General features: G+C 36.8%; 2 protein-coding genes across 3 annotated transcripts; one reads left to right on the forward strand and one right to left on the reverse strand.

Moving 5' to 3' along the window:
* The first annotated feature begins 87 nt into the window (after positions 1–87).
* Positions 88–2115, forward strand: LOC311086770 (cerebellin-2). Its single transcript, XM_084119822.1, has 3 exons — positions 88–335; positions 1096–1230; positions 1316–2115. Exons 1-3 carry the CDS (start codon positions 167–169, stop codon positions 1600–1602), a joined length of 591 nt encoding a protein of 196 aa, XP_083975948.1. The 5' UTR covers positions 88–166; the 3' UTR covers positions 1603–2115.
* Positions 1573–26093, reverse strand: tep1 (telomerase-associated protein 1). 2 transcript variants are annotated; one of them, XM_084119821.1, is made up of 56 exons: positions 25974–26093; positions 24113–24649; positions 23626–23808; positions 23320–23469; positions 23060–23224; positions 22741–22878; positions 22391–22462; positions 22163–22284; positions 21881–22038; positions 21676–21785; positions 21511–21589; positions 20672–20864; positions 20348–20567; positions 20080–20232; positions 19566–19646; positions 19336–19457; positions 19087–19164; positions 17763–17909; positions 17274–17562; positions 15757–15878; positions 15449–15562; positions 15247–15364; positions 14375–14560; positions 14076–14260; positions 13849–13990; positions 13161–13340; positions 12988–13080; positions 12747–12879; positions 11954–12113; positions 11739–11872; positions 10246–10334; positions 10046–10160; positions 9902–9946; positions 9541–9748; positions 9178–9298; positions 8947–9071; positions 8755–8854; positions 8509–8664; positions 8215–8427; positions 8053–8109; positions 7326–7467; positions 6902–7132; positions 6432–6589; positions 6231–6338; positions 6031–6135; positions 5823–5952; positions 5632–5717; positions 5003–5138; positions 4667–4797; positions 4435–4556; positions 3508–3645; positions 3265–3364; positions 2870–3179; positions 2321–2403; positions 2119–2223; positions 1573–2001 (listed from the first exon to the last, which is right to left on the reverse strand). In XM_084119821.1, the coding sequence occupies exons 2-56, from the start codon at positions 24638–24640 to the stop codon at positions 1882–1884; spliced, it is 7989 nt and encodes a 2662-aa protein (XP_083975947.1). In that variant the 5' UTR covers positions 24641–24649; positions 25974–26093; the 3' UTR covers positions 1573–1881. The 2 variants fall into 2 exon arrangements, with proteins under 2 accessions (XP_083975947.1, XP_083975946.1); XM_084119820.1 differs by having other exon boundaries at positions 1573–2223.
* Position 26094: the final 1 nt, after the last annotated feature.

Raw genomic sequence — 26094 nt, forward strand, 5'->3', positions numbered from 1 at the left:
ACACCAATTATTGCTTCAAAATGCAGTCCAAAGTCCCTTGGTCTGTTTAAACAATTACGCAAGTTGTGGTCTTTAAGAGGAGTGAATGTTAGAACAAGAAGAGTATCTCAGTTAAGAAGGAGTATCTCAGTTAGAACATCACTAGTAACAGACAGAACAATAAATCATGTTGATTTTTATAACAGTTTTAATGCTTAATGTGTGGGCTATACCAGCAGATGATATATTTGTACCAAACATAGATATCACTGAAGAACTGGGAAAGATGAAGATCATGGAAACAAGGCTGGAATCTATGGAGAAGGAAATGGAGCGACTAAGAACAGAAAACACAGGTAATGTGACACTGCTTACAAATGTGAAGAACATTGACAAAAAGTGTCAAAAGTTTGGAAATATTAAGATTTTTTAATGTTTTTGAAAAAAGTCTCTTAAGCTCGCCACAGCTGTATTTATTTGATGTAAAATACAGTAAAAACAGTAATATTGTGAAATATTATTACACTTTAAATTGTTTTTGCTTAAAATATAATTTAAAATGTAATATATTTCTGTGATATCAAAGCTGAATTTTCAGCATCATTACTCCAGTTTTCAGTGTCACATGATCCTTCAGAAATCATTCTAATATGCTGATTTTGTGCTCAATTATCATCAACTAGTATTGGTGCTCAAATATTAATAATGGTTCTTATTTTTATTAATGATAAAAAACATTTTTGCATGCTTAATATTTTTGTGGAGCTCGTGATACATTTTTGTCTGGATTCTTTGATGAATAGAAAGGTCAAAAGAACAGCAACGAGCATAGAAATCATTTGTAACATAAATGTCTCTTTTGATCAATTGAATGCGTCCTTGCTGAATAAAAGTATTATTATTATTATTATTTCATATATTACTTATCCCAAACCTTATCATGGTTTGCCATCACAGAACAACAGAAAATTTACTATTTTAAAGTTTTTACTGTATTTTTGATCAAATAAATGCAGCCTTGGTGAGTAGAAAAAACATAAAAAAACTCTAAACCTTGAACTGTAGTGTAAATATAATGAAATCATTTGTAATCTAATGTACAAATCTATGTTTTAGCTCCTAAAGTGGCTTTCTCAGCCTCTCTGTTGACCTCTTTTGGACCACAAAGCGTTGGACCCTTTAATGATTTATACACCCTGATTTACAAACACATCTTCCTCAACATTGGAAACGCCTATGATGAAAATACAGGTGAATTCATATAGTGTTAATATCTCTCTGTAATTTTTTATAATGCTCTCATTTGAATGTATCTAATTAACCTTTGTTAACACAGGAATCTTCACAGCACCTGTGAGGGGAGTGTACGCATTCAGGGTTTTCTCAAAAGCGTTCGGAAATCCACTGAAAGCCGTTACCGCAGGCCTGTTTAAAAATGATCAGCATATCATTTCTACACATGGACACCAAGATAGTGGTTTTATCAGTACTTCAAATGGAGTCTCTCTGCTGCTAGAAGTAGGGGATAAAGTAAAAGTAAATCTCTATCCTGGCCAATGGATTTTTGACAATGGAGAACACCATCACAGCACATTCAGTGGACATCTGCTTTTCCCCATGTGATCTTGCAGATAGTTTATTCACCCAAAAAGCTTTTCATACATAAAGGATGTACAATCCTTAAAAAAAAAAAATCAATTTACTGAATATAACTAAATATTAAATCAAGTGGTTGTCATTTTCATATAATAAAAACAAAGCAAATATTCTTCATATCATGGCTTAGTTTAAGGCAATAGTATCATTAGTGCAAAATGCTCCATGCATGTGAAGTAAATGAAAATGAACAGAATGCAACATTACAACTGATTAAAGATTACGAACGTACAGACTATGAGGATTTCAACCTTTCCAGGACAGGAAGTACAGTTGACCCTGCGTATCTCCGCAAACAAATTCCTTGGGGTCACGGGGGTTCACCTCCAGCACCTTGACAGGGCCTCCACACACAAACATGCCAACCTGTGAAAGGCAGAAAATGAGTGGGAAACAGAAATTAAATGGAATATACACTGGTGGAAGTGATTGCAAATCCACTCCTTCAATATAAGAAAAAAATAAAAGAAATAATAAAAATACCTGTTTCTTAGTGTGTTTGTCCCATAGTTTGACGGATCTGTCATAAGATGCTGAGATGATGAGGCTCTCTGTAAGCCGCAGTACACTCACTTTGTCTGTGTGTGCCTATAGAGACCAGTCAACAGCCACCCAATTTATCAGCAACCCATGCCTTCATGACTTATGATCATTATATCTATCAGGAAAGCTAAAGGATACTTGCCGGTTTTCTTTCAGTCCAGGAGGAAATATTAGGAGGCTTGTTGAACCATATGTTCCCTTTATAATCACCACACACAATAAAGTCTGTAAAAAAAAAATTTGAAAACAACCAAATCAATCATCAAATCATTTATCAGTCATGAACAGTTCACATAATGACCACTAAAAAGGTCAATGGGTCATGGGCATGTAAGATTTTTTTTTTTGTTAAAATACATTCTCTTAACCCAGTTTATTGTTCATTAAGTACTATTTGTATGGCATTCATGGGTTTATCTTCCCCAAAATTGTAAACATTGAGCCTCCCAGGCACTATCAAAAAGATGAGTGCGGTCCGCTCAGATCTGTCAGTCTCTGTCTAGGTTATAATGTTTACTTTGATGTGTCCAGTGTAAACAGCCTCAAACTGTTATGAATATGGTTAATAGTAATTTACTCTCACAATAAAAGAGAGAAAAGGACTTGAACAGATAGCTCTCTTCACATTTTACTGACTTTCTGACAAATTGATTCATTTGTGCTATACATTAAAGTGTAAGAACAAGTGTACCATTTTGCATTGCTGCAGCTGTGATCCAGGAGCTAATTTGTCCAGCCTTCCGGTTTGCAATTCGCAGCTGTTCAATCTGTTCCTTGCTGGGTTTCTCCTGCTGCTGCTGCTCCTCCTGCTGCTGCTGCTCCTCCTGCTGCTGTTCCTCCTCCTCCACCTGCTGCTGCTGTTCCTTCTCCTCCAGCTGCTGCTTCTCCTGCTGCTCCATACTCTCCCACATATTCTCCTCCTGCTCCAATTCCTCAGGCGTCTTACCCACCGCATCGTAACAAAAGTTTAAGTCGTAACGTTGATTTGGATTTACAGACAACTGAAAGACAGACCGTTTCAGATCATTTAGTTTTCAGACAGTTTTTACAATGTCAGTGTCACATGATAATGATAGATGAACTTACAAGAAATCCAATGTACAGTACACTCTTTTTCTGTCCCAACAGCCAAAAGCTCTTGTTATCATTTGGCACCATGCCAACAAGACGTACATCGTTTGTCCAGCTACAACAAAACACGCACTTTTATTATCCAATGAAGTAATGTTATCATTCACTGTGCATGCGCCACCTTGCACTGAAAAAAGGCTTAACAGAAGAGTGTAGGACATCTTTTCTATGTGTAAAAATGATGTGGTGTTTATTTACGAATGAGTTTGTTTGGTCGACGAGCTAGTAGAGATCACATCGACGACTGATCCATTCACACATACTCCAAACAGACCTCCACAGTAGAACAAAGAGCTCACAGGAATCTCCACTTTGTATGAAGACATCTTATCGAGTCTGGAAGAAAATAAAATGTTGGCCATGTAATCATGTGATTCCTTATAACAAGATGACTCCTGCACTAAGCATTGTTAAATAGGAAATGAGAAAGGGCATGTGACCGAAATGTTTGCCACTTTTTTCCATTAATCTTGCAATTGTTTTTTTTTGTTTTTTTTTATTGTTAGTGTGTGCAGGCTTTTTTGCAGTGCTTTCCTATTTACAAAATAAAATCCACACATAAAATTGTGTGAAATTGACAAACATTAAAATAGCTACAGACAACCACTCAGGGGTGAAGCAATCATTATATCATCCTTTATAAGAGCTTGGTTTTCTTTAGCCACAGTGTGTTTTATGTTTATTGAACATAAAATGACACTGGCTGATATAATAACCGATAAATCGCAGAAAATAAAATCTGTGCTATTTTTATTTTTAAATAAATTAAAAACAAAACACTAAAATCAACCATTTTAAAGTTTTGTACATACACAATATTATTGTGAAATAACACATTATTATGCCTGTAATCACACTGCTGAATTCAAGAGCAAAATGCGTTTTTAAGACTGACATGAAGATGTATTTATAGTAAACAATGCAAAAAATCTTTAGTGGTCTTATGTGGACAAATCTTTTGTCAAATTGTTTACCCTCTTCTAACCACCCCCTTGTACAAACTGGCTTTGCTTGAATCACGTGATTGACATGTTCTTGGTTCAAAATGGCACATTTCTCTGAAAGGCAACAAGTTTGCAAAATTGAAATTGAAATATGAAAGTGAGGAGGGATAAAAGTTGATACCTCACAAAGCACTTCTTGGTGTCTCTCTCCAGTTTCCAGACAAATACAGAGCAGTCGCTGCAACCCACAGCAAGCTGATCCTCTGGCATACCGGTGACTGCACATAAGCCGCCATCACTGACCTTAGTGCAACACACAGAGAGCCGTTCATTCAGAAATTTCCAACCGAAAGAAGGTAAAGTTATTTTTACTAACTGATCAACAATAAATTCAGTTCCCAACCCATGATTACCTTCTTCCAGTAAACCACTGAATTCTGATGCCATATCTCCAATCTGCCTGTGTCATAACCACAGACCATGAAGTCATCAGTATCAAGGAAGCACACAGCTCTGACACTGCCTTTCTGGCAAGGAGGAGCGTCTGTGGATGATTGTATATAAAAAAAGTTGTTATTAATGCCAATCAAATGATATATTTGGATGTACAGCTGTAGTTCAATAAGAAATTGCAATGTTGTTACCGCTTTTCACATCAGTTTAGATTCTGCTTTTGTTCACTAACTAAATGTTCTGAGGATTTGTGTGACAGTTTAGTCGAGTTAATTGGGAATGACCATTTTGCGTACCCATCGCCGTGGTGACACTCCATGACCTGAGGGAACGATCCACAGAGACAGTGAGAAACTCCGGCAGTCCTGCCTCTTTGCACACTAAAGCTTGGATTTCTGCACTGTGACCATGCAGAGTATTATGATGATGTACCTATGAAAATGTAATTTTAGTGAATAAATTAGCAATGCACTGATATAAAAATCTGACCGATGCAGATAAGATGAGAGTTATTTTCATTTTATGGCCAATAACAACAAATGGCCAACATTACAATTTTATACCATTTTATCAAAACAAAGTGAAAATAAAACACTAAACTAAAACCAGTTGTTTTAAATACTAGAAGTTAATTTAGGCACCACACCATTATACATTATGAAAATTACTATTTATTTTGAGATTTGCTAAGGATTACATTTAACATTGTTATTAAATTTGAGCTAAATCTACGTAAATATAGGGGAAATTATTTTATAATCAAATATACAGTATCAACTGATCAACAATACGGTAGCGATATATTATGCATTCCTAGAATTAATCTCTGGGAATTATTTAAAATATCTGATTTGCAATTCATTTTATTTAAATAAAATATAAATAAATGATTAATGAATAAAATACATAAGTGAGAGTTGGTTACCTGCAGTGGATGCCAGAGTTTAACAGTTCCATCTTCTGATGCTGAAGCTACCAATAAGTCTTCTGGTTTTAAACTCTCTCCCAGATCTGTATGCAACAAATGGTTTTGCTAAGAAGGTTTGTTTAAGCAAGATACATTATTTATATATCAAGCTTCTGTTTGTGTGTAAATTTGTGTATTAGTCACAGTACCTGGCTGAGAGACAACAGTGCAGTGATTGAGACGGGACTTGTGGGCCTGGATCCTGGTTACTTGTATACCTGATTCCCACTTCCAAACCATCAGCAGTCCGTCCGTAGAGCCTGCCATTACATAATCCTCCTAAAGTCATTAAAAATTACATAAATGTCAACAGGTTCCACTTATTGTGTATTTTTGTGACCTTGCCAACTGCCTTACCCAACAGCACAATGTGCTCAAAGATGAACTAGACAGGATCTCTCTCAGCAAACTTCCTGTCTGGATATCCCACATCCGCAGCTTACAGTCACTGGAGCAGCTAAGCTGAGGTGTAAGAGAAGTTTTGCATTTGGTTACAGACACACAGAGTCAGATGTTGCTGAAATGAATTAACTTCCCTTTTCAAATGGCTTTCTTACCACTGCAGTTGATGTCCAGGCACATCCCGTAATCCAGTCTCCATGGCAATGGGAAAAAGACTGGGAAAGAACTGGAGGGGAGGAGTTTACATTCCATATCATCAAAGCCTATTGGAAGAGATTATGATAAAATATCTTGTGAGAGAGATGGTGTATTTTCTTCCATTTTTTCTGGTGATAGATGTGGAGTGGACCAAGTACCTGATCTTTCCCTCCTGACAGCAACTGTTTCTCATTAGGACTGAAAGCAAGGCATGTGACCCCTCCATTGTGACCTCTCAGAATAGACATCACCTTAGGGTTGATCCAGGGCTTAGAAGTCAATTCACTCTTCAACCACAGAGCAATAGTGAAGTCATCTAAAACAAAATTACATTTTTCAATAAAATAACATTTTAAAACATGAAATAAATAAAATTTAAATTTCTTAAAACTACTCAGTTGTCTAAAAATGGCCACCTATAATGTGCAGTATGAAATGGATATTCATTCTGAGATTAACCAAAGACTACATTTTAGTGTTATTAAAATATTAGTGCTTTTAAAGAATAACTCTAAATGAGTGTTAGAAAAGATAATCTAAATGTAAAAATAGGTTGAAACGAGCATGAAAAAATTAAATATCCAGTATGGACCAAAATCAATCGACAAAATGTTTTGTGTTTACTGACCAGATGCAGATGCCACACAAGTGGAGATTTGAGCCAGAGCGAGAATAGCTCCCTTTTGCACGCCAAAAGATCCTACTGACACGAGGCTTTCTGAATTTTCTCCTTGCCTTTCCCAGACTCTGAGACGATGGTCCATGCTCCCAGACAGCAGCAGCTCTGTTCCTCCTCTCTCCATCCACATGAGGCAGAGCATGGACACCTGCAGCTCCTCACTGGCCCAGACCTTCTCTCCTACAGCACAGAGCATTTTGGGATGGGTTCTACTTCTGGTTACTCACAGTCCTCTCCATTATTATTAAGTGTGGATTGTTTTTTGCACTTTATTTCATTCATGTTATGGCTTTATAGAACAAGTGAGATTGAGAAGCAGTTTGAATATATGGATGAGTACGTTTGTAAATGCTGGATGCAAATGTTTATTTACCTGACTTCAAATCGAACATTTTGATACCATCTCCATGGTAACCCACAGAAGCGTACCCACTGGCCACAGCCACACACAGAGCATTAGCTTCATCTTCATTTCCACATCTGGTGCGCTTTTGTTGCTGCTGCAATACTGTTACCTGCAAATGATGATTAATTAATATCATCCTTATAGGCACTCAAAAAAACATTTTCATTTCCTGAAGGAAATATCCATGCTTCCAATGCGGCAAATGAATAGTGTTGATGTTTCAGTAAAGCTTAAGCTCTGGTTCAGCATATATGAAACACATCAGAGCTGCTTCGCTGTGCATGAATATCACAGCCTTTGCAGTGTAAAGAGTGCTATAGTTGGTTTATTAGATGTGAGATACATATTATATTATAAGTAGAAAATATAATCCAATAACATGACATGATTAAGTTGATTACATTCATCAGTATTTGCACGCACAAAAAATAAAAAAATAGTGTGATTTAATATTTGAATTATCTTCATAGGCCCCTAAATTAGAATATTAAATTCACACAAAATTAAAAAGTTCAATTAACAGGCCTAAACATCATTTAAACATTCAGGTATGCAATTGCAAGGGCAGAAAAAGTCTGTTTGGAGTCTGTACATCAAGCAGTTCAGGCTGAATTCATTGCTGAATTTAATACCTATTATACTATTTATACTGATTATACTACTTAGCAATTCTAATTTAAGAACATGAAAGTACCTTTTTCTCTCCCAGTACAGCGACAGATCGCCCAAGACCACCGGACCACACATTAATCTGGACAACAAAAAATACCTCAATATGGAGTGTTTTAGGATGCCTGTTAGAGTGCAAAAAAAATCTAACAATTGAAAATTAAGAATGTAAGACCATAGTCCTCACCACACTGTCATGTCCAGCGCTCAGCAAAAGGTTTCCTCCCTGCAGGAAGTTCAGTGACTGTGTGGAGCCGCGGTGAGCATGATAACTGCCCACACAAGCAGCTGCTGCCACTGACCAGAGCCGCACTTCTCCTGACAGACAGCCTGAGCACAATATGGAGGAGCAGGGAGAGAAAGACAGACTCCGCACTGAACTCTGATGACCTAACAGAGTCTGAAAAAGAGAAAGCATTGGGAGGGAAATTAAGTTTTAGTATATCAGGCATAGCAACATATCTTTGGAGTCGTTCCTCACCGTAACGTTTTTCTGTTCAAGCCAGTTCCACAAACGAACAGCTCCATCCCAGCAGCCCACTGCCAAGAGCTGGCCCTCAAGGTCAAAGTTCACACAGTTCAGGGGGGAGGGATTCATGAGAGAGGCCACCTCTGTGCTCTTCTGCGCTGACCACACCTGGGTACAGCCAAATAAATGATGAATATTTCAGAATAGTACAACACCACACCTATTTCAGATTTTAAATGATTTTTTCCTTGGTTTTACCTTCAAGTTTAGGTCTAATGAAACGGTAGCAAAGAGTTTTCTGTCTGGACTGACATCACATCCTGTGATCTTGTTGGAGTGGGCATTCATGTGGGCAGTTCTTAAAGTGACAGCGAAAAATAAACTGAAGATGACAAAGCTGTGCAAAATTTTCTATGTAAATTGTACATTTGAGCCAGAAAAACGAATTACCTGCAACCATTCGCAACATCCCACACCTCCACCTGCCCATCAAACGAGGTTGTTGCCAAAAGCTCCTCCCCAAGGAAAATACATCCAGAGATGCCATCACCACTGCTCATCAATGACTTCACTTCCTGTTTGAAAAAATAATGTAAAAAAAAAAGCCAATTGTGATTGAATTATCCTAAAAATGCCGAAAATCATAGTAGATGTATGTTTAAATACGTTTTGAACTAATACCTGTCCAGTCTCTGTATGCAGAAAGTGAAGTGTTCCCTCTACGGTTCCCAGTGCCACAAGCTTTCCATCAGGACTCACCACCACACAACTTGGCTCAGAGTGGAAGGTGGAAACCAGCTCACTGAGCAGAACAAACAATTAACATACATAGAAAAATTCTAGATAAACAACCTTTGCACATAGTGGTGTCCAGGAAGTCACATTATTAATTGAAATCTAAATCTAAATCTAAATTCTAAACCTGAAAACAAAAAAAGGATTTTAGGATTTTCTTTATAAGTGTATAACTGTGGGTCAGCCAGAATTCATCTGAAATTCTGAATCTGAGAATAAAATGCTATTAATCAGACACAATATTAGTACCTGACTTCTTTTTGTGCTGCATCTGTGAAGTTTAGCCATTTTACAGCATGCACCCCTCCATTTCTTGTCATGCTTTCAGCCCACAAGTGTGCAGAGCTGTCACATGGTTCATTAAGAGCTGTTTGTACGAAGAGAGCGGGCCATTGAGAGAGGAGGAGGCTGTGGCGCTTCAGAAAACTGAGACAGTCTTTAAAATCCTTCAGGTTATCTGAAAAAACACACAAATTTGGTATAGGTTTACCGCGAAAACTATAATTTGTAGTTTCAGTACATATTAAGATCATGAATTCATTTAAAGATCTTTTTAAATGTCAGTGTTGTCGGGTTTTCATAAACATACAATAATATAAAAGTAAAATACCTGCTGATTTTTTGGATTGCAGATGATCGGTCCCATATTTTTGGGCTAAATGGATAAAATGAAAAACAATCAATATGAGAACCTGTGAACTAAACAGAAAAAAAGAAAAATGCAGAAAATACTGAAAAACATCAGGCGCTTTACCGAACAAAATGTAGGTCTCCAGAAGTTGGTGAAGCAGTCCATACCGCACATTAGCATAGAGGAAGTAGTAACTCGATAGCAGAAAACGCAAAGGCTCACATTGATTACCACCCATCTGATCAGAGAGAGAGAATAGACATCTCTTATAAGTTTAGTTACTGAAGCTGAAAGGTTGAAGAAGAGAGTAGGGGGATACTGACCAGGTGGGCAGGGAGATGAGACAGAATATCAGCATCAGAGTGAAGAAATGTGTCCTTCCCCTCGGGATTTGACCGCACCCAAAGGTGAGCTGGGAAAAAAAAGTTATTTAGAAATAAATATATAAAAACCCATACACTACTGTTCAAAAGTCTGTTTCTGAAAGTCTCTTACGGTCAACCAAGGCTGCATTTATTTGATCAAAAATACAGTAAAACAATAATATTGTGAAATATTATTACAATTTAAAAGAAATGTATTCTATTTTCAAATATTTTAAAATAGCTGCTACCAATCCGTTCTCATTGCTTAACCGTTTCATTCCATTCAGCGATTCAAAACGGTAAGCTTGTAATAATGTTTTTAATTCCGGTGGAACTGGTGGATTTCCATGGGAAATTCAAGCATGTCTTTGCGTCATTACGTCACATCTGTACACATAAAGAAGGTGTCTCGGCTAGTTGGCTATATTGCGTGTGAGGATGTTGGAGGTGGAGATTTATAGCCTTTTCTCACAGCACTTGATATAATTAAACTTATCAATTTGACTTCAACTTCACCTGTTGTAAAACGCAAAAGACTTCATTCAGACTTTGGAGTGGCTACAGAAAAAAAGAGGGTGCAACCGGGCCCATGCGAAAACAAGGATAAATATCGGAAGGGCATTAAATGTAGTCACGCAATGCTGATGTTGTTAACATGTTGAACAAAGTATAATTTGCACGGTTTGACGTGATATGATAAGCGATCGTTAGATTTAATCAGCACGATTTACTGCAATGCTTTTTTCCCCTTAGTTGGTCAGAACTAGTGGATGTTACTTGTTCAGATGACATTTTCAGGTTAAAATTCTTATGTTGGTCTTCCAAAAAGTAGAATCTGTGATTCCAAATGACAGTATCCACACCGGCGCAGTGACTGACAGCCGCACATTCTCCTCAAAACATTGGATTCATCCGCGCTGTGCCGTGCCGTGCCGAAGCACAACCCACGTAAAGTTGATAATTCCGTAAATAACTGCAATTGCAGATTTCGAACGGAGATGACGACAAAGAGGAAAAACTACGGACTGCAGCTTTAACTATTTTCTCATTTGTATTCTGATGACACTGAACATATTAATACATTTTGTAAATTGTATACAAAGTTATGAGTCATAAACGTAATCTCTGTGTGTTTTGCACAAAAAAAAAGTAAAAAAAAAAAAAAAAAAGTAGCCTTTGAGCTAGAAGCATGTCCCAGCCAGGTTCACCACTTATTGGGGTCCCCTGGAAACATGGTCTGTGCTATTTGCAGCGCGTTTCTGTATTTGGTTGTGTTGTGAGTATTTGGAGCACACATGTGTTGTAAAACTAATGAAGTTGTTTTCTTAATTTTCGGGTGTTTTTTCTTTTTGCATGCGTTTTCTTCAGTTGCAGCGCGTTGAGCTCTCTCAGCCACCGTAGTAGTGTATAAAACATAAAATGTATCACAATTTGCATGCATCCTGTTTTACCTGCAATTATCAGATGACTTCTGGTTCTACTCTCATCAGTAGACAGGTACAGATGTTCAAAGGCTGACCTCACCTCTGGATGGGTCAAAGTCAGGAGGTCATCTGACCCCTGACCGTGAGACTGTCCAATTATACTGGCGATACAACAAGAATAAATCATTCATTGTATAAAACAGAAGCTATTTCTTATGTCCACACATTTCACTGTGCTCTACCTGTGCAAAGATTGTGCCAGCTGAGAGAATATTGCCATGGGAACACGGCTCTGTGGATGCCTTGCTATATGGAGAATTTCCTGCCATGACACCAGCCCTCCTCTGGAGTTTAAATCATTGCACATGTTCAGTATAGTGTAAAGATCACTCTCGTGCATCCCTGTGGAAAAAAACAGATTAGTGATGAGAAATACTTATTTTCAATACATCTACATAAAAATTATGTTATTTAAATCATTAAACTATTTAAATTAATTTAAAAAAGAAACAACATACAATAAAACTTCTAACAACATTACAATAAAAACTATATAAGATCTTAATATGGGATACAGTTTAAGTATGCATTAAGCTTTAGCTTAATGTTTAATATTTAATAGAACCTCTAAAATTGTGAGGTGCAATTTTAAAAAGGTGCAACCAATGACATTTAATAAAACTGATACACGTCCAAATTGTGATATCAATTGGGCGCAAATCTTTGTTCGGAATAAAACAATAAGTAAAACAAGTACCATGGTATGACCCTGAATTTTTGGACACGGCAATATCATGCTTTCTAGATATGTACCATGCAATGATATATGAATCATTCAATGCCATATTAATATTACGATTTGATACTAATCACTGTACCATGTACAAGGGCTGGACAATTTAATTTGAGCTTGTCCCCTGTGGAGACAACCTTAAAGAAATAAAAATGTGTAAAACAAGGTTAAATTAAGATAACGTATAACAGTTCTTGCAGAAGTGCACTGCACTAAGTCAGCAATAAATAAATGTCTTGTACCGGTGGAGCTGACAGCAAGAGTGGCTAATGCCCATCCGAGTCCTGCTCTGCAATATTCAGTCTCCAGCCTCAGCAGACTGTGCTGCACCAGCTCACCAAGGGACTGAGGAAGAGACTGGAGGCTGTCCTTCATCTAAATGACAAATTTCATCATCAACATTACGTTCAACTTTACATTTCTTAAGCTAAATAACATTATGTGGATCACTATATAAAAAAAAAAGATTTAACAATAATTTACCTTCTCAAAGGAGGCATAATTCCTGAGCTCCTCACAGGCCAAATGGAGGTAGAGTGGACTCACAGACCCTTTCTTCATCAGCAGTGTCTGAAGCTACAGGGGAACACAATAATAAAGTCACTAGTTATTTCCTTATAGTACTCCAACAGCCAGAGAGCAAAAGGGAAGTTCACCTGGTTATTGAAAGCAGAATCGCTCAGTTTCTTTCCAAATCCAACAAGCTGCTTCTGCACAATCTCCTTCCTGTCAGGTAAAGATAACTGCCCCAGTGGAAATGACACGGCACCTTTCCTTTTGCTAATAGTGTTTTGTAGGGATGATTCTGAAGTAACACTCAAGACCAAACAGACACCCTGAGAGGACAGCGAACACAGTAATTGGTTGATGAGAAGGTTCCATCATTTTTTTAAATACACTTATTTAAAGTGTTAGTTCCCCCCAAAATGAAAATTCGGTTTTCATTTACTCACCCTCATGTTGTTCCAAACCCATAAGACTTTTGTTCATCTTCGAAACACGAATGAAGATATTTTTTATGAAATCTGAGAGATTTCTATCCCTCCACTGAAAGTCCATTCAGTCTATTTGAAAGTTTATTCACATTTAAACATTGACTGGCAAGCAATTGTGTGTTTTTGAAGACATGGATTAAACTGCTCGATTCATACGGACTTCTTTTATGATCTCTTTATGATCGTTTTAAAGCATCAGAGTTTTGGGTGAATAGACTTTCAATGGAGGGACAGAAATCTCTCAGATTTCATAAAAAATATCTTCACCTTTGTTTTGAAGATGAACGAAAGTCTTATAGGTTTGGAACAACATTTTGGGCGAACAAGTGTGCACGTTTCTCTCTCTTACCTTAGGGATGTGCTGCGGTATCCATTCTGACACCCTTTGACCACGACCGTCATGGACACGGTCCGCCCCATCAACAAGCAAGGCCAGTGGCTTCTCTTTGTTCAGGTCCTTCAAGATCAACTGGAACTCAGACAACAAGTCCCTGTAATGCAACAAGAAAATAATTATGAAATGAGTTTGCTTGTGTTTGCATATAACAATGCATGTTACATCAGATCCTTCCTTACTTATAAGATGTGTTTGGAGGCAACTCCACATCATCTTTTCTTTTCCTCAGCCACTGAACAAGACAGCGCAGAAGCTGCTCAACACTGCAAGCAGACTGGCTAGCGTCTGTGGAGTAGAATATGACATCACAAAGAGGGGCTTTCTTGTTTTTGACAGAGGTTTTGAGTGCCTGGGCCAGGGCAGCCTTAATAAAACAGAAGATACAGAGATATATTCAGATGTACTTCTAGTAATTCATCATACATTGGGCATTAATACATGAAGATACAGATGGTTTATTGAACAAATGAACAGTTACCATGAACACAGTTTTGCCCTCTCCAGGTTTTCCCTCAACCATCAGAACCCCTCCTTTTTGCTGACATTCTTGAACTTTCTCTGTTGCCATAGAAATAAGCTTTGCCCTGCCGTGAAACTGCCGCTGTTGGGAATCCTGATGGACTTCCTGTTCTTTAATCTCTGAGATCAAATCTTCATCTGTCTCCTACAAAAAAAAAAAAAGGAGAGAAAAAAAATTCCTGAAAATCACTCCACTAATTAATAAATGTAAAATAAGCACTGGGATGTACTGGGATCGATATGTCAAGATTTTTTTTTTCACCCTATAAATTATGAAATGTGTAAACAAAAATATAGAGATATGAATAGAATGAACAATTTGATAATACAAAAATAATCTAATAAAACATTGATAATTAATCAAATAGAAAATATAAATTGACCAAATTGATATTATAGAAATAATGACATGTGACTATGAAGTGATTGGTAATTTAATATTTGCATTTTCTAATATGTACTATTATCAAAGAAGTTGGGACCTAATAAACAATTTTTGGCAATTCTATTCATTAGCAAATAATGTAGATAACCCCAATATGTAGACTGCCGAATATCCCAATCCCAATATTTATATATACACACAAGTAGAATACACTAAATATAGGTGAGGACTGAATTTAAATGAATATTATATATTTTTTAATTTACTCATTTAAGATTAAATTGTTTTAATGATCATATTGCAAACTTGTATCTATTTATCCTCAACATCCTTATTCATCGTTTAATTGATTTATCTTTCAATTGTTGTTTCAAACTGTGAGTGGCTCTCATTAAAGTAGAGCATATGAAAACAATTCTTTTCATTTGTTTTAATGAGACTCTGACCTCCACAAAGAGCTGCTGCACTGCTTCCCAGATATCCTCCACCGCTGCTCTCCCAAAGTCCTCCAGTCCTTTCACATAGGGCTTTCCATCCACCACCCCACTCCATTCACAGGGATAACTAAGAGAATATGAAGCAGGGCACAAATAATAAATGCAATGTCATTCCTCACTGTGCAAGGCAAAACAAATGTACAGAACTCACTTTTCTGTCACTTTAAACTCATTGTTCTGGATCCATGTTTTTAGGCTGTTCATTTTAGCTTCAGCTTCTTTGGATTCTGCGACAAAGTCTGTTCTCCATGCCACTGGCACTGAACTAAACATACAAACACACAAAATGTAGATGATATGACATACTGTACTTAAATCACATAGCCTCAGAAACATTAGCTGGCAGCTGTAATTGTTTTTCATCCATTATTTAATTTCATTACATCAAAACTGACTGAGAACAGCCTGCAGAAACAAAAATGAATCAGATCAGCTGACAAATGACGAATGAATGTATACCTGGTGAGATGGGGTGATCTGAAGTAGAAGAACATACGGCTCTGGGCAGAGTCTGGATACAGCGCTTGAAACTGTCGAATCTCCATTTCAGTAATGGATAACCCATCATGCGCAGAGTTCAGCTGACAGAGTGAAGCATGAAAGCAATTCATGAAACTTCAGGACAAGGGGCCCAAACCAGTATACAATGTCATTTTATATTGCTTTGGCTACATATTAGTAATTTAGGGATGAACCAATATTAAAATTCTGATTGATACCAATAATGTTATGGGTGATAATGTTATGGCTAATAACCAATAAATGGCGATATTAAAATCTATGCTTTGTCTAAATAAATTAAATTCTATACTATTTTGTCAAAATAAATTTTAAAGTAAAAGTTAAATATAAAAAACTAAAATAATTTTTTAAAACAACAAGTGAATTTAGGCATCACAGCATTATAATGTACAGTAAAAAAAATAATATTCATTTTGAGATTTGCTAAACATTACATTAAACGGTGTTAGTAAACTATTTGTTTTTTTTTAAAGATTTTCTTTAAGTGAGTGTTAGATTATGGCAAAAGTAATATACATGATAGCACGATAGCACTAATGTATTGTGCATCCCTAGTCGTTTTAAATAAATACGTAAAAGACTGACTCTGAACATAAAGGGCAAGGCTATACTAGTTTTTAAAACTGGACCCTTATTTAAAACTTCTGACCAAGCTCAGAGGGTACACTACTGACGTTTTAAAGCCTTTGATAGTCAAAAATTCCAAAATATAGTAAAAACAGTAATTTTGTGAAATATTCTTTTCTATTTTAATATGTCTGCAGTGTCCTTTTTTTATTTTTACAATTCTAGTTGAAATAGAAATCTTTACTTTTCACCTTTCTTCTCTCATCTAGCTCATATATTTCAACATCAACTCTGGTGAATATTAAAGCTGCAGTAAGTGATTTCTGAGAAACAATGTTGATATTTGAAATCAACCCAATCAAACAAACCCCTTCCTTCATTGCTCCGCCCCCAAAATGCACAAACACCAGCAGCACACCAGTGCCAGACAAACAATGACACACAAAACTGTCCTGTTACTATAGGTAACAATACAGAAGCAGCATAACCAACGTCACTCACATATGGAGCAGAAACAATGCAACCTTGGCGTCCGTTTTCAAGCCTTCCCACTTAGGTCTCTCTAGCACTAGTGTATTCATATTCCTATGACCCTTTCTCTTTTGTAATGTCTCTCAGTCATCTCTCTTACTATAGTCTTTCTTCAAATCTCCCTCTTGCTCACTCTCTCTCCTCCCCCATCATGAGTGTATAAATCCCCTACTGCTGATTGGCTACAAGTGTGTTGTGATGCTCGGTCAAATCCACTTTGAACAGAATTTCTCAGAAATCGCTTAATGCACATTTAAACTTGAAGTTGTACACTTTTAGAAGCGCAACACATGACTAATCACCTGTATCACAATTTTGATAAAAGTATTTATCAGATAAATAAATGAAATTATTACCCAGTTGTATTGAAGTTCAGGTAGTGTGGGGTGGGGCGGCACTAGGCCATATCTCTCCCCCAGAATCCCCAGCAGCAGCTGGCTGCGACAGACCTCCGATAGACAGAGCTCCACAGCACGGTTAGACTCCTCCTCCGTAACGCCCCAACGCAGCTCCACTTCCTGCAGGTACAGATAGTGTGCCGCTGCCCGCCTTCTGAGCTCTGGAAACACACTACGCACAAGAACATCCCTCTCTGCATGCATGTCCCTGAATGTAGAAGAGATGAACACTCGCACACCTTTCCATCTATAAAGAGAGAAAATAAAATTGACAAGGACAAAATTTTGTTTAGCATTTCATTTCCAATGTACGTATATCTAGTGTGATCTACATTGCAATATATTCTGGACCACAACCACCCAATTTAGACTTAAAGTGATTGACATACATTTTGTTTAATTCAAGTAATTTATGGATATTTGACCTTTGGTGTTACTGGAACTTACCTGAACTTTGGTGTTGCTGGAAGTGCGATGACATCGGCAGCTCTCTCAGGTTCAGTTTTGCGCCCCTGTGGTGGAGGGATTTTATAGACTCTGTCCATGTGCTCCACGTGCTGCAGCATCCTTGAGGAGCCTCTCTCGGAGACAAACCTACGATCACAAAACAGATCTGAATGAACATCTGAAACAGCTCCATTATCGCCATTATCTCTGATAATAGATTCAAGAGTAGATTGTAAAGTTTTAGAATGCTTAATGCAAATAGCAAAATACATTGTTGTTTAAAAATCAAACACAAGGAAGAATGTTTATAACTTCTATATGCAAACAGTCAAAATGCGAGATGGGGGCTTCTATGAACATTTTTGTGAACATGGCAGAGTTTTAAAACGAGTAATTGAAACGGATAGTTTGAATTTAACTGAACTTACAAACTCTAATATGTTTTAGCAACTGAAGTTTAAAATAATTACACAACCTTTAAGACCTTTAACCTTAATAAAACATATTAAGATCATTGCAATATTCAAAAGTTAGGGGTCAGTACGTTTTTTTTTTTTATGAAATGAACGCTTATATAGCAAGTATGCATTAAAACTGATCAAAAGTGTGTTACGACCTGCGCTACTTGTATTTGTGTTGTTGCGCTGGGTTCTTTCTCTCTAGCGCTTTTCTTTCTTGTTCTGTGTTTGATTTCTGATAGATTGTCTGAGGATGGGCACAACAGTCATTGGCTGTTAAGTCGAGGCGTGGTCTTTATAAGGACGCTGCTGGCACTCGACGGAGAGCTCATTTCTGGTTGTGAGCTCCTGGATCTCTCCCCTAGCCGATGATTCTGATTCTTACACACGTGGATCATGTTCAATTATGTAAAAAATATGTTAAAAGATCTCAGAGCGTATGAGGTGTCCTGCCTCTTTTTTTTGGTGAACCTGTTTTTGATATGGGTTTGATGAATAAGAATAAGAATAAGAATAAGAATAAGAATAAAAATTAAGAATAAGAATAAGAATAAGATTTCTGAAGGATCATGTGACACTGAAAATTCAGCTTTGCATCACAGGAACAAATTAAATGAAAATGAATAAATTAAAGTTTTTAAATTGTTTTGACTTTTTTTTTTTTTTTTTTATAAACGCTGCCTTCGTGAACAAAGACTTCTTTCAAAAGCATAAACTTTTGAACAGTAGTGTATATTGTGAATATTAGATCCGACACTAGCTCTTACTGCCAATTACATGTTTTGTTTTTCAAAAGAAAATCTTAAATCTTTTCACAAGAGAGAATATATATCGAGTACAATATAGGAATGAACTAAAGATCTTACTTCAGGATCTGCTCGCTAAACCCACAAAGTTGTACTGTGCTGGATTCCTGTCTGTATTGAATATCATCTAGTGGAGACCTGTTAAAAAACAAACAATACAAGATTTATTTGTAGCTATTTTTGTAAGCATTTATGATCCAAACAGCAGATGCTTCAAGGAAACATAAGCAGTTGCTCTTATAAAAGTAATATATCAGACTCAATTTCAATTTTGGAAATTGGAGATAGAAGAAGTTTCACAAAACGTACGTTTGTCCGAGCAGCACCTCTATCACAACAGCATCAACGTTAGTATCTTGCCGATAGTTATTGATATCTGTCATTAAAGCACTGTCGGTGTAGCAACTTTCAAACACAACTATACGATCCAGCTGTGGGGAGAGAGGTTTTAACAGACATACCACTTATTTTAACCCATGTGCAGAAATTTGTGCAAAAACGCAGCCTGGTATAGCCATAAATTAAAAAGGGGCTCACACCTTTGTCTTCTCTTCAGTCAGCTTTGCAAAGAATGTAGACGAAGTTATGAATTCAGATTCTACGTTGCAATCATTCATATCCTAAGAGAGAGAGGGACAAAGAGGCGAAGAGGATAAAACACAAAAAAGGTATGACACAATCCAAAAATATAATTAAAAGTTTTTGTTATTATACAATATTGGATATTTAATTGTGCATGCTTATCAACTGTTTTTACATTTAAAAACACTAATAATTTAATAACGGCGTTAAAAGTAATCTTTAGCCAATCTCAAATTGAATATCCATTTTTCAAACTGTACATTATAATGTTGTAATGCCCAACTTCACTTAGAGAATTTAAAATAAGTGATTTTATTTTCTAATGTTTTATTTTTATAAATAAATTGCATCCATTTGTTTTTTTCTCGTTTTAATCTTATTTCAGTGTTTTGTTTTTATTTAAATTTTATTTAAAGCAGGAGCCTGTTTGATTCTAAAGTTATATACACAATAAAAGGGAACATTCCTTACATTCAATTGCTTCATTGCTTGTCTCACATTATCCAGAAGGACGTCAGACTTCAACTTGAACTCCTGGTATTCTTGGAATCTATGCAGTAGGACTTGGGAATCTTCACTGCAGTAGTTAATCATCATGCATAAAAGCAGGGCAGCTTCCTGCACCTGCAGAAGCAAAAGAAATATACTTCACAATACGTTTCATTTTGACATAACAAACTATAGTAATCATTAATAACACAAAAATATAAATCCACAGTCACAGATGTTCATATCTGACCGATGCTGTGAGTTTATCGCTGTCAATGTTATCGGTGCTTTCAGGGGGCAAGCAGAAATCCTCAGCGCCACTCCAGTCTCGATCCTCTGAAGAATAAGAAGAACAGATCACAAGAGTGCGTCCAGGGAGAGGGGGGATGTTGTACTTGCAGGAGATCTGCACAGCTTTCTCCAAAGCACAGCAGTACTTCTTCAGAAGCTCCTGAGTGTACAGTCTCAGACTAACAAATTACAACAGACAACAACGTCAGTTTAGGAGTAAAAAAAAAACCTTGATCATACAACTTATACTATGTAATAGTTTTCTTTAATAATAAATACACACTTTGCTTTTCTCAGGAGATTGCGTTTGACGTTGAATATGCGGTATACGAAGGGCACTCGCATTGTAACTCTCAGTCTCTTGCGCGCTGTTGTGTCCCAATTGTGTTGGTGGAATCGTTTGCTCTTCGGCAGTTTCTTCAGAATGTCTCGTAGGATCACCTTGGAGCTTGGCACCTCGACCGCAGGCCCACCAGCTGAAAGGGGAGGACGTGTCACTTAATCTTCCTCAAGAACATGTCAATAAAAGACATTTGCATTATTAATTTGTGATTCTTTTCTTGATGAAATTGTTTTTGAAAACCATGGTTTGTAGATTTAAACACTAAAAATCCCTAAAACACCATAAACAAATCTTTGATAATGACTGAATTAACTGTACACTACTGTTCAAAAGTTTGCATTCGGTAAGATTTTACGGTTATTGGGAACATTTTAATTAATGAGCATTATGAAATTAATTCCTTTGATGAATGAGTTCTGATCCTTCAGAAATCAGTGTAACATGCTGATTTTCTATGAATTTTGAAAACGGTTGTGCTGCTTAATATTTTTGAAGAAATTGTGATCAATTTTTTTCAGGATTCTTTGATGAATACAAAGATTAAAAGAACAGCATCAATTTAAAATAGAAAAGTTTTGTAACATTATAATTGTCTGTACTGTGCCTTTTGACCAATTTCATATTTTTGTTGTTAAATAAAAGTAATAATTTTAACAATTGTGCCAAGCAGGACAGGTTCTGTATCAGTTTATTTTCCTTGATAAACAAAAATAGTCCTAAAACTAAATTTTAATAACCTCTAAAATCAGATGGAAATGAATTATCCTACACCAACTTACCAAATTTACTGAGCTCCAAAACAACTTTATAAGCAGACAGGAAACGGAAGGGAAACTGTCTGCTCTTGATTACAGCGTTCTGTAAGATTAATTTAAATCTGTTAACGAATTGATCATCTTATATACGTTCCAGTAAGCGAAAATCAGAATTTAAGAAATGCTCACCTTCGAGGTCAGTCTGTCGAGGATCATAGAATGATGTTTCTCACTGATACCCGTAGAAATCATATTCCTCAGGTTCCTCAGCATTGCCATAAAAGGAAGAGACTTCCCATCTGAAATCACAAAAAAAACATATACTTAAGTATGAGTAGATGTTCAAGAATTAAGTACATTTTGGACCCAGTGCATCTTGGACCCTAATTCACACCGATGAGTTTCTCCCAGGTGGCAGCTTTGTTTCCCTCCTGACTTAGTTTGCACTCCCATGTATCGGGTTGCTTAAGTTTCATCCGTTTTCCAGCTCTCTCTCTCTCCCAGACCCCACTAAGACCACTGCGAGAGAAGGCCTTCAGATCACTTGGGTATCTGCAAGCAAAAACAGGTAACAAACATATTCACTCATGGCTGAAAGTTACACTGGACTAAGCAATCAGTTTACCAACATTAAACAGATTTGATTAAAATATATATGCCAGTTTGTAGGACTAACTTCTTTCCCAGAATGGCCATGACATGTTCTGCAGGATCTTTGATGTGAAGGCGCTTTATCATCTTCTTGAAGTTGAATTCACTCTGTTTTTTATCCTTTGTAGCACGATTCTGGCTCTCCAACTATATCATAACATACAGAACTGAATTAAAAGATGTTCAGAAGACATTTTGATGTGCAATAATCATGTGCAATCAAACACATGAAACTAAACATGGCAAAGTTTACATATTGTTTGAGAATTGAATCGTCCACTCTGATGAGGTCACCCCACATTTTCCACTGTGCAGCAGAGATTTTCTGAAAGAAGAGGGTAGAAAACAAAAGCATTTTAAAAGTTATGTAGAAAGAAAAAATCTGAAAGAAATATTGTGTTCATTATTGTATGTTGGTAGAATGTGTGCTTTTCTAAAGTAAGATACAAAGATGTAAGATACAAAAGTATTAGACAACATTTAAAAAAATAAAGGATTCAAAATATATTTAAAAAATAAAATCAAACCAAATTTTTTTTCAAAGAACCATGTTCAGTGTTTTGATCTGTAATATTAAATATTAAGTGTTTTTTGACATATTACCTCTCCTTTCTTTCGTTTCTTATTGTGTTTGCAGCGATGCTTCCGTGTATTGTATTTGGCCAGTTGATATTCAGTGAACTGCTTAAATTTATCCACTAGAGCTTTTTTCAGGCAGGAGGGTAAAGATTTACTGAAACACTGCACAAAAACATTTTAAAAAGCATGAAAAAAAAACAAGAATTATAGGAATAATACAGTAAATCCTTATTTGTACATCCACCATAATATTCTTTATAGTACAATATAAAGGTATATGAATATGGTGATACATTTAGGATAAAATAAAGGACAGCAAGATATTTACTATATTAACACTTACCATGCTATAGATTCTTGTCAGCTCCAGCCAATCAGATGGAAGCTGCACAGCAGCACAAAAGTACCTTCTCACGTGTGGCTTAGAAGCAGGCAGATGGGCCGCCAGCGCTAGCAAGAAGTTGGCTGTGATTCGAATGTTTAGTTCCTGCCTAGTATAGACTGCAACCTAAAACCAACGCAAATATGCAAAACCACACACGTTGACAACATAACCACCTGACAACATAACCCACATGCACTCACACATGCAAAATCACCAACCTTAAGGAGAAACTCTGGGTCTTCTGTGGTAATCTCTGTGGCCAGGTTCTTAATAATGCTCCACACACTCGTCTTCTTATCCCAGTCCTTCTGGCCCGGGGTACAGCTCTTATTAACCAGGGAGCAGCATACCATATTCAGCAGGTTGTTCTGAAGGACAAACAAAAGAACTGTCGACGTAGAAATGTTGTTTGACTTCACATTCACCACTCTATATATTCTATATATCTCTATATATCCATATATCTATATATCCAACCTTGGTGATCATTATTCAGACCCCAGAACTGTGACCATTTGGCTCACCTTTCGGACCCTCAGTTCCACAAGTTTTTCATCCTCACTTGCTTCAATCTCCCCAAATTCCTCATGGGGAGCAAAAGTCTGCTCCCCCTCTCTATCTAAATCCATATCCAAAACAGGGATCTCAGAGGACAGCATCTGGTCTTCCTCTTCTAAGCTTTCCTTAGAAGGCATCCTGATGGCATCCTGTTAAGATACAATATAAAAGACAATATAATTAACTACATTTGTATTTCCTGAAGAAAATACCAGTCCTTGCAAGATATCTGTACGCTTACGCAAAACCAAAGAGAAGTCTTTGATCAGAGTTGTCTTAACCGTAATGTGCTTTCTTATGCTTAGTGGTTGAGTTGAATTAGTAGCAATGATTGTGTTATTTTAATTAAATATGAATACAAATTTGTGGAGAATTAAAGAATTTAAAAAATAATTATGCTACATTAATTCACATGCAATTTTACAAAGCATTACAGAGGAAATCACTCTATACCTGTCTGGGCTCCTCACTATATCCCAGCAGGCCTTCAGGTGAGAAAAGCATGTCTTCCACTTCTCTCTTTTCATTTGTGCCCGCTTTATTCTCATTTGAAGGTGACAGATAGGGGCAGAGTGTTGGGATGGCAGTGGCAGTGGAAGTTTGGGAGCAAGAGAGTAAAGGATTATGGGAATAGGTGGAGGTTAGAGAGGATGAGACTGGAGGGTGGACTGGAGGCTCCATTAGGAGGGTATTCCTGGTGCTCAGCAGAGAGGAATTAGAGGAGATTGAGCCCATCATTGTGGATGACAGAAGAGATGAGGTGGCCATGGTGGAGGACAGGCTGGTTGGCTGGAGTGCTGGACATGATGAGAAGGTGGAGGTCTGATTGACCCAGGATGGAGATGTGTACTGATGGTGAGACAATGCTGAGGGCGCTTGAGCCAGAAACCGGTTTTCCAGCCTTGGAGTGCTATAGTTTAGCTGTAGTCTGGCATCCATATTCACCTTCAGATCAGACTGAAGAGGAGCCGGAGCCTTCATGTCTGCTTACTTGAAGAGAGGAGAAACATATATTGTGTTTTTTTTTTTCAAAGACATTGCAAATGCTAAAAATACAATTCTAATCACTAATTCTTGAGATATTGAACAAAATATGCAACACAACTTTACCTGCAAATTAGATTTTAAATAAGAAACTTGAATCAGAGATGATCACAATAAAGTTCTCTTAACATAAAAGGATTTAAAAAAAAACAAAAAAACATTGTCAAAGTCAGTCTTAATCCTCTTAATCCTAAACGTCTCTTTCCATCTTTTTATGAGTTCAACAATGAGTTTTATGAGTTTTGCAGAAGAAATTCATACAGGTTTGAAACAACTTGAGGGTGGTGAGTAATTTAATTCAAATTTTTTGGTGAATTATCCCTTTTTAGTAATTGTACTAACTGCTATATGGAGAGGGGACACAATTTTTCAATGCCAGCTGCCCTGCCATGGAAAGATTTTTACCTCTATTGGCTATATGTAACCCTGTCACAAATTGTAAAGAAATAGTTTGTTATTTTAGATAATTTATAATAATTAATTAATAATAATATGGTTATTTTGCCAACCATAAACTTGTCAAATTTTCAGAGATTTTCTGTCTGAAGGTAATGCGATTCAGAATCACTAGCATTGGCAAGCATGGGTGTGTCTTATGCAAACAATGTAGACACACCAGAAAAATCAAACAATGGCTTTCTCCACTCCTTTTCACCCTTTCACCAAGTTTATTTAAACTTTAAGTAGCCTACTGGTAGCTATATTTCCCTATACACTGCATATGAAATAATGTGATATTCCCTTATTCATGCTGATGCTGCTGTTAGCAGTGTCTTTCGAATTGGCATGTACAGGTACAGGTAGGTAGCCTACTTAACGTTACTGACTACGCTCCCGTCGGAATCGCTCTTCAAGATTTCGGAATACGCTATAAAGTCCAATTCGCAGGGCACTTACTGTCGATTAGAGTGTGGGTCAAAGAGCAACCCCTATCTCAAGCTGATAATGAATGAAGAACAATAAAAATGTGTTTTCGCAATGTCGATTCCTTATTGCCATGCAAAGGCGATAAATTCATCACCACTCCCTCATTTAATGTTTCGCGTGCATTTAAAAAAAACCTTCTAAATCCGTTGTGGTAAACGACATACACACACGTTAAGATTAAGCAGTAGGCTATGTCTGACACTGACTGCAGTAATTATAGACATGAAAGTTGCCGAGACAGCCGAGTAACCCTGTTGTAAACAAACTCATGCACTATATTTGGATTATTACGTGCGACACGGTTTGCTCAGTTGTGTCACTAAAAAATAAAGACATAACTCACCTTTTAATGCTTCGTGACCAAGTGTTGGTGTAAAATTAAGTAAACCGGTGAGCTGCAGATAACCAGTGAAACTTGTTAGCCTAACTTCCTCACCTGTCATGACTATGTCACTACCGTAATG

This window comes from Abramis brama (assembly GCF_963993115.1).
Source record: "Abramis brama genome assembly, chromosome: 7".
NCBI classification, from domain to species: domain Eukaryota; kingdom Metazoa; phylum Chordata; class Actinopteri; order Cypriniformes; family Leuciscidae; genus Abramis; species Abramis brama.

Bases quoted from the DNA above. Each gene is read 5' to 3' on its own strand.
- LOC311086770 (XM_084119822.1), top strand. From the start codon at position 167: ATGTTGATTTTTATAACAGTTTTAATGCTTAATGTGTGGGCTATACCA. The intron at 336-1,095 runs GTAATGTGACAC...TCTATGTTTTAG, and splicing joins ACTAAGAACAGAAAACACAG to CTCCTAAAGTGGCTTTCTCA. The intron at 1,231-1,315 runs GTGAATTCATAT...TTGTTAACACAG, and splicing joins CGCCTATGATGAAAATACAG to GAATCTTCACAGCACCTGTG.
- tep1 (XM_084119820.1), bottom strand. From the start codon at position 24,640: ATGAAGGCTCCGGCTCCTCTTCAGTCTGATCTGAAGGTGAATATGGAT. The intron at 19,647-20,079 runs GTAAGGAATGTT...TCTCTCTCTTAG, and splicing joins AAGCAATGAAGCAATTGAAT to GATATGAATGATTGCAACGT. The intron at 3,646-4,434 runs GTATCAACTTTT...ATTTTCTTCCAG, and splicing joins ACCAAGAAGTGCTTTGTGAG to ACTCGATAAGATGTCTTCAT.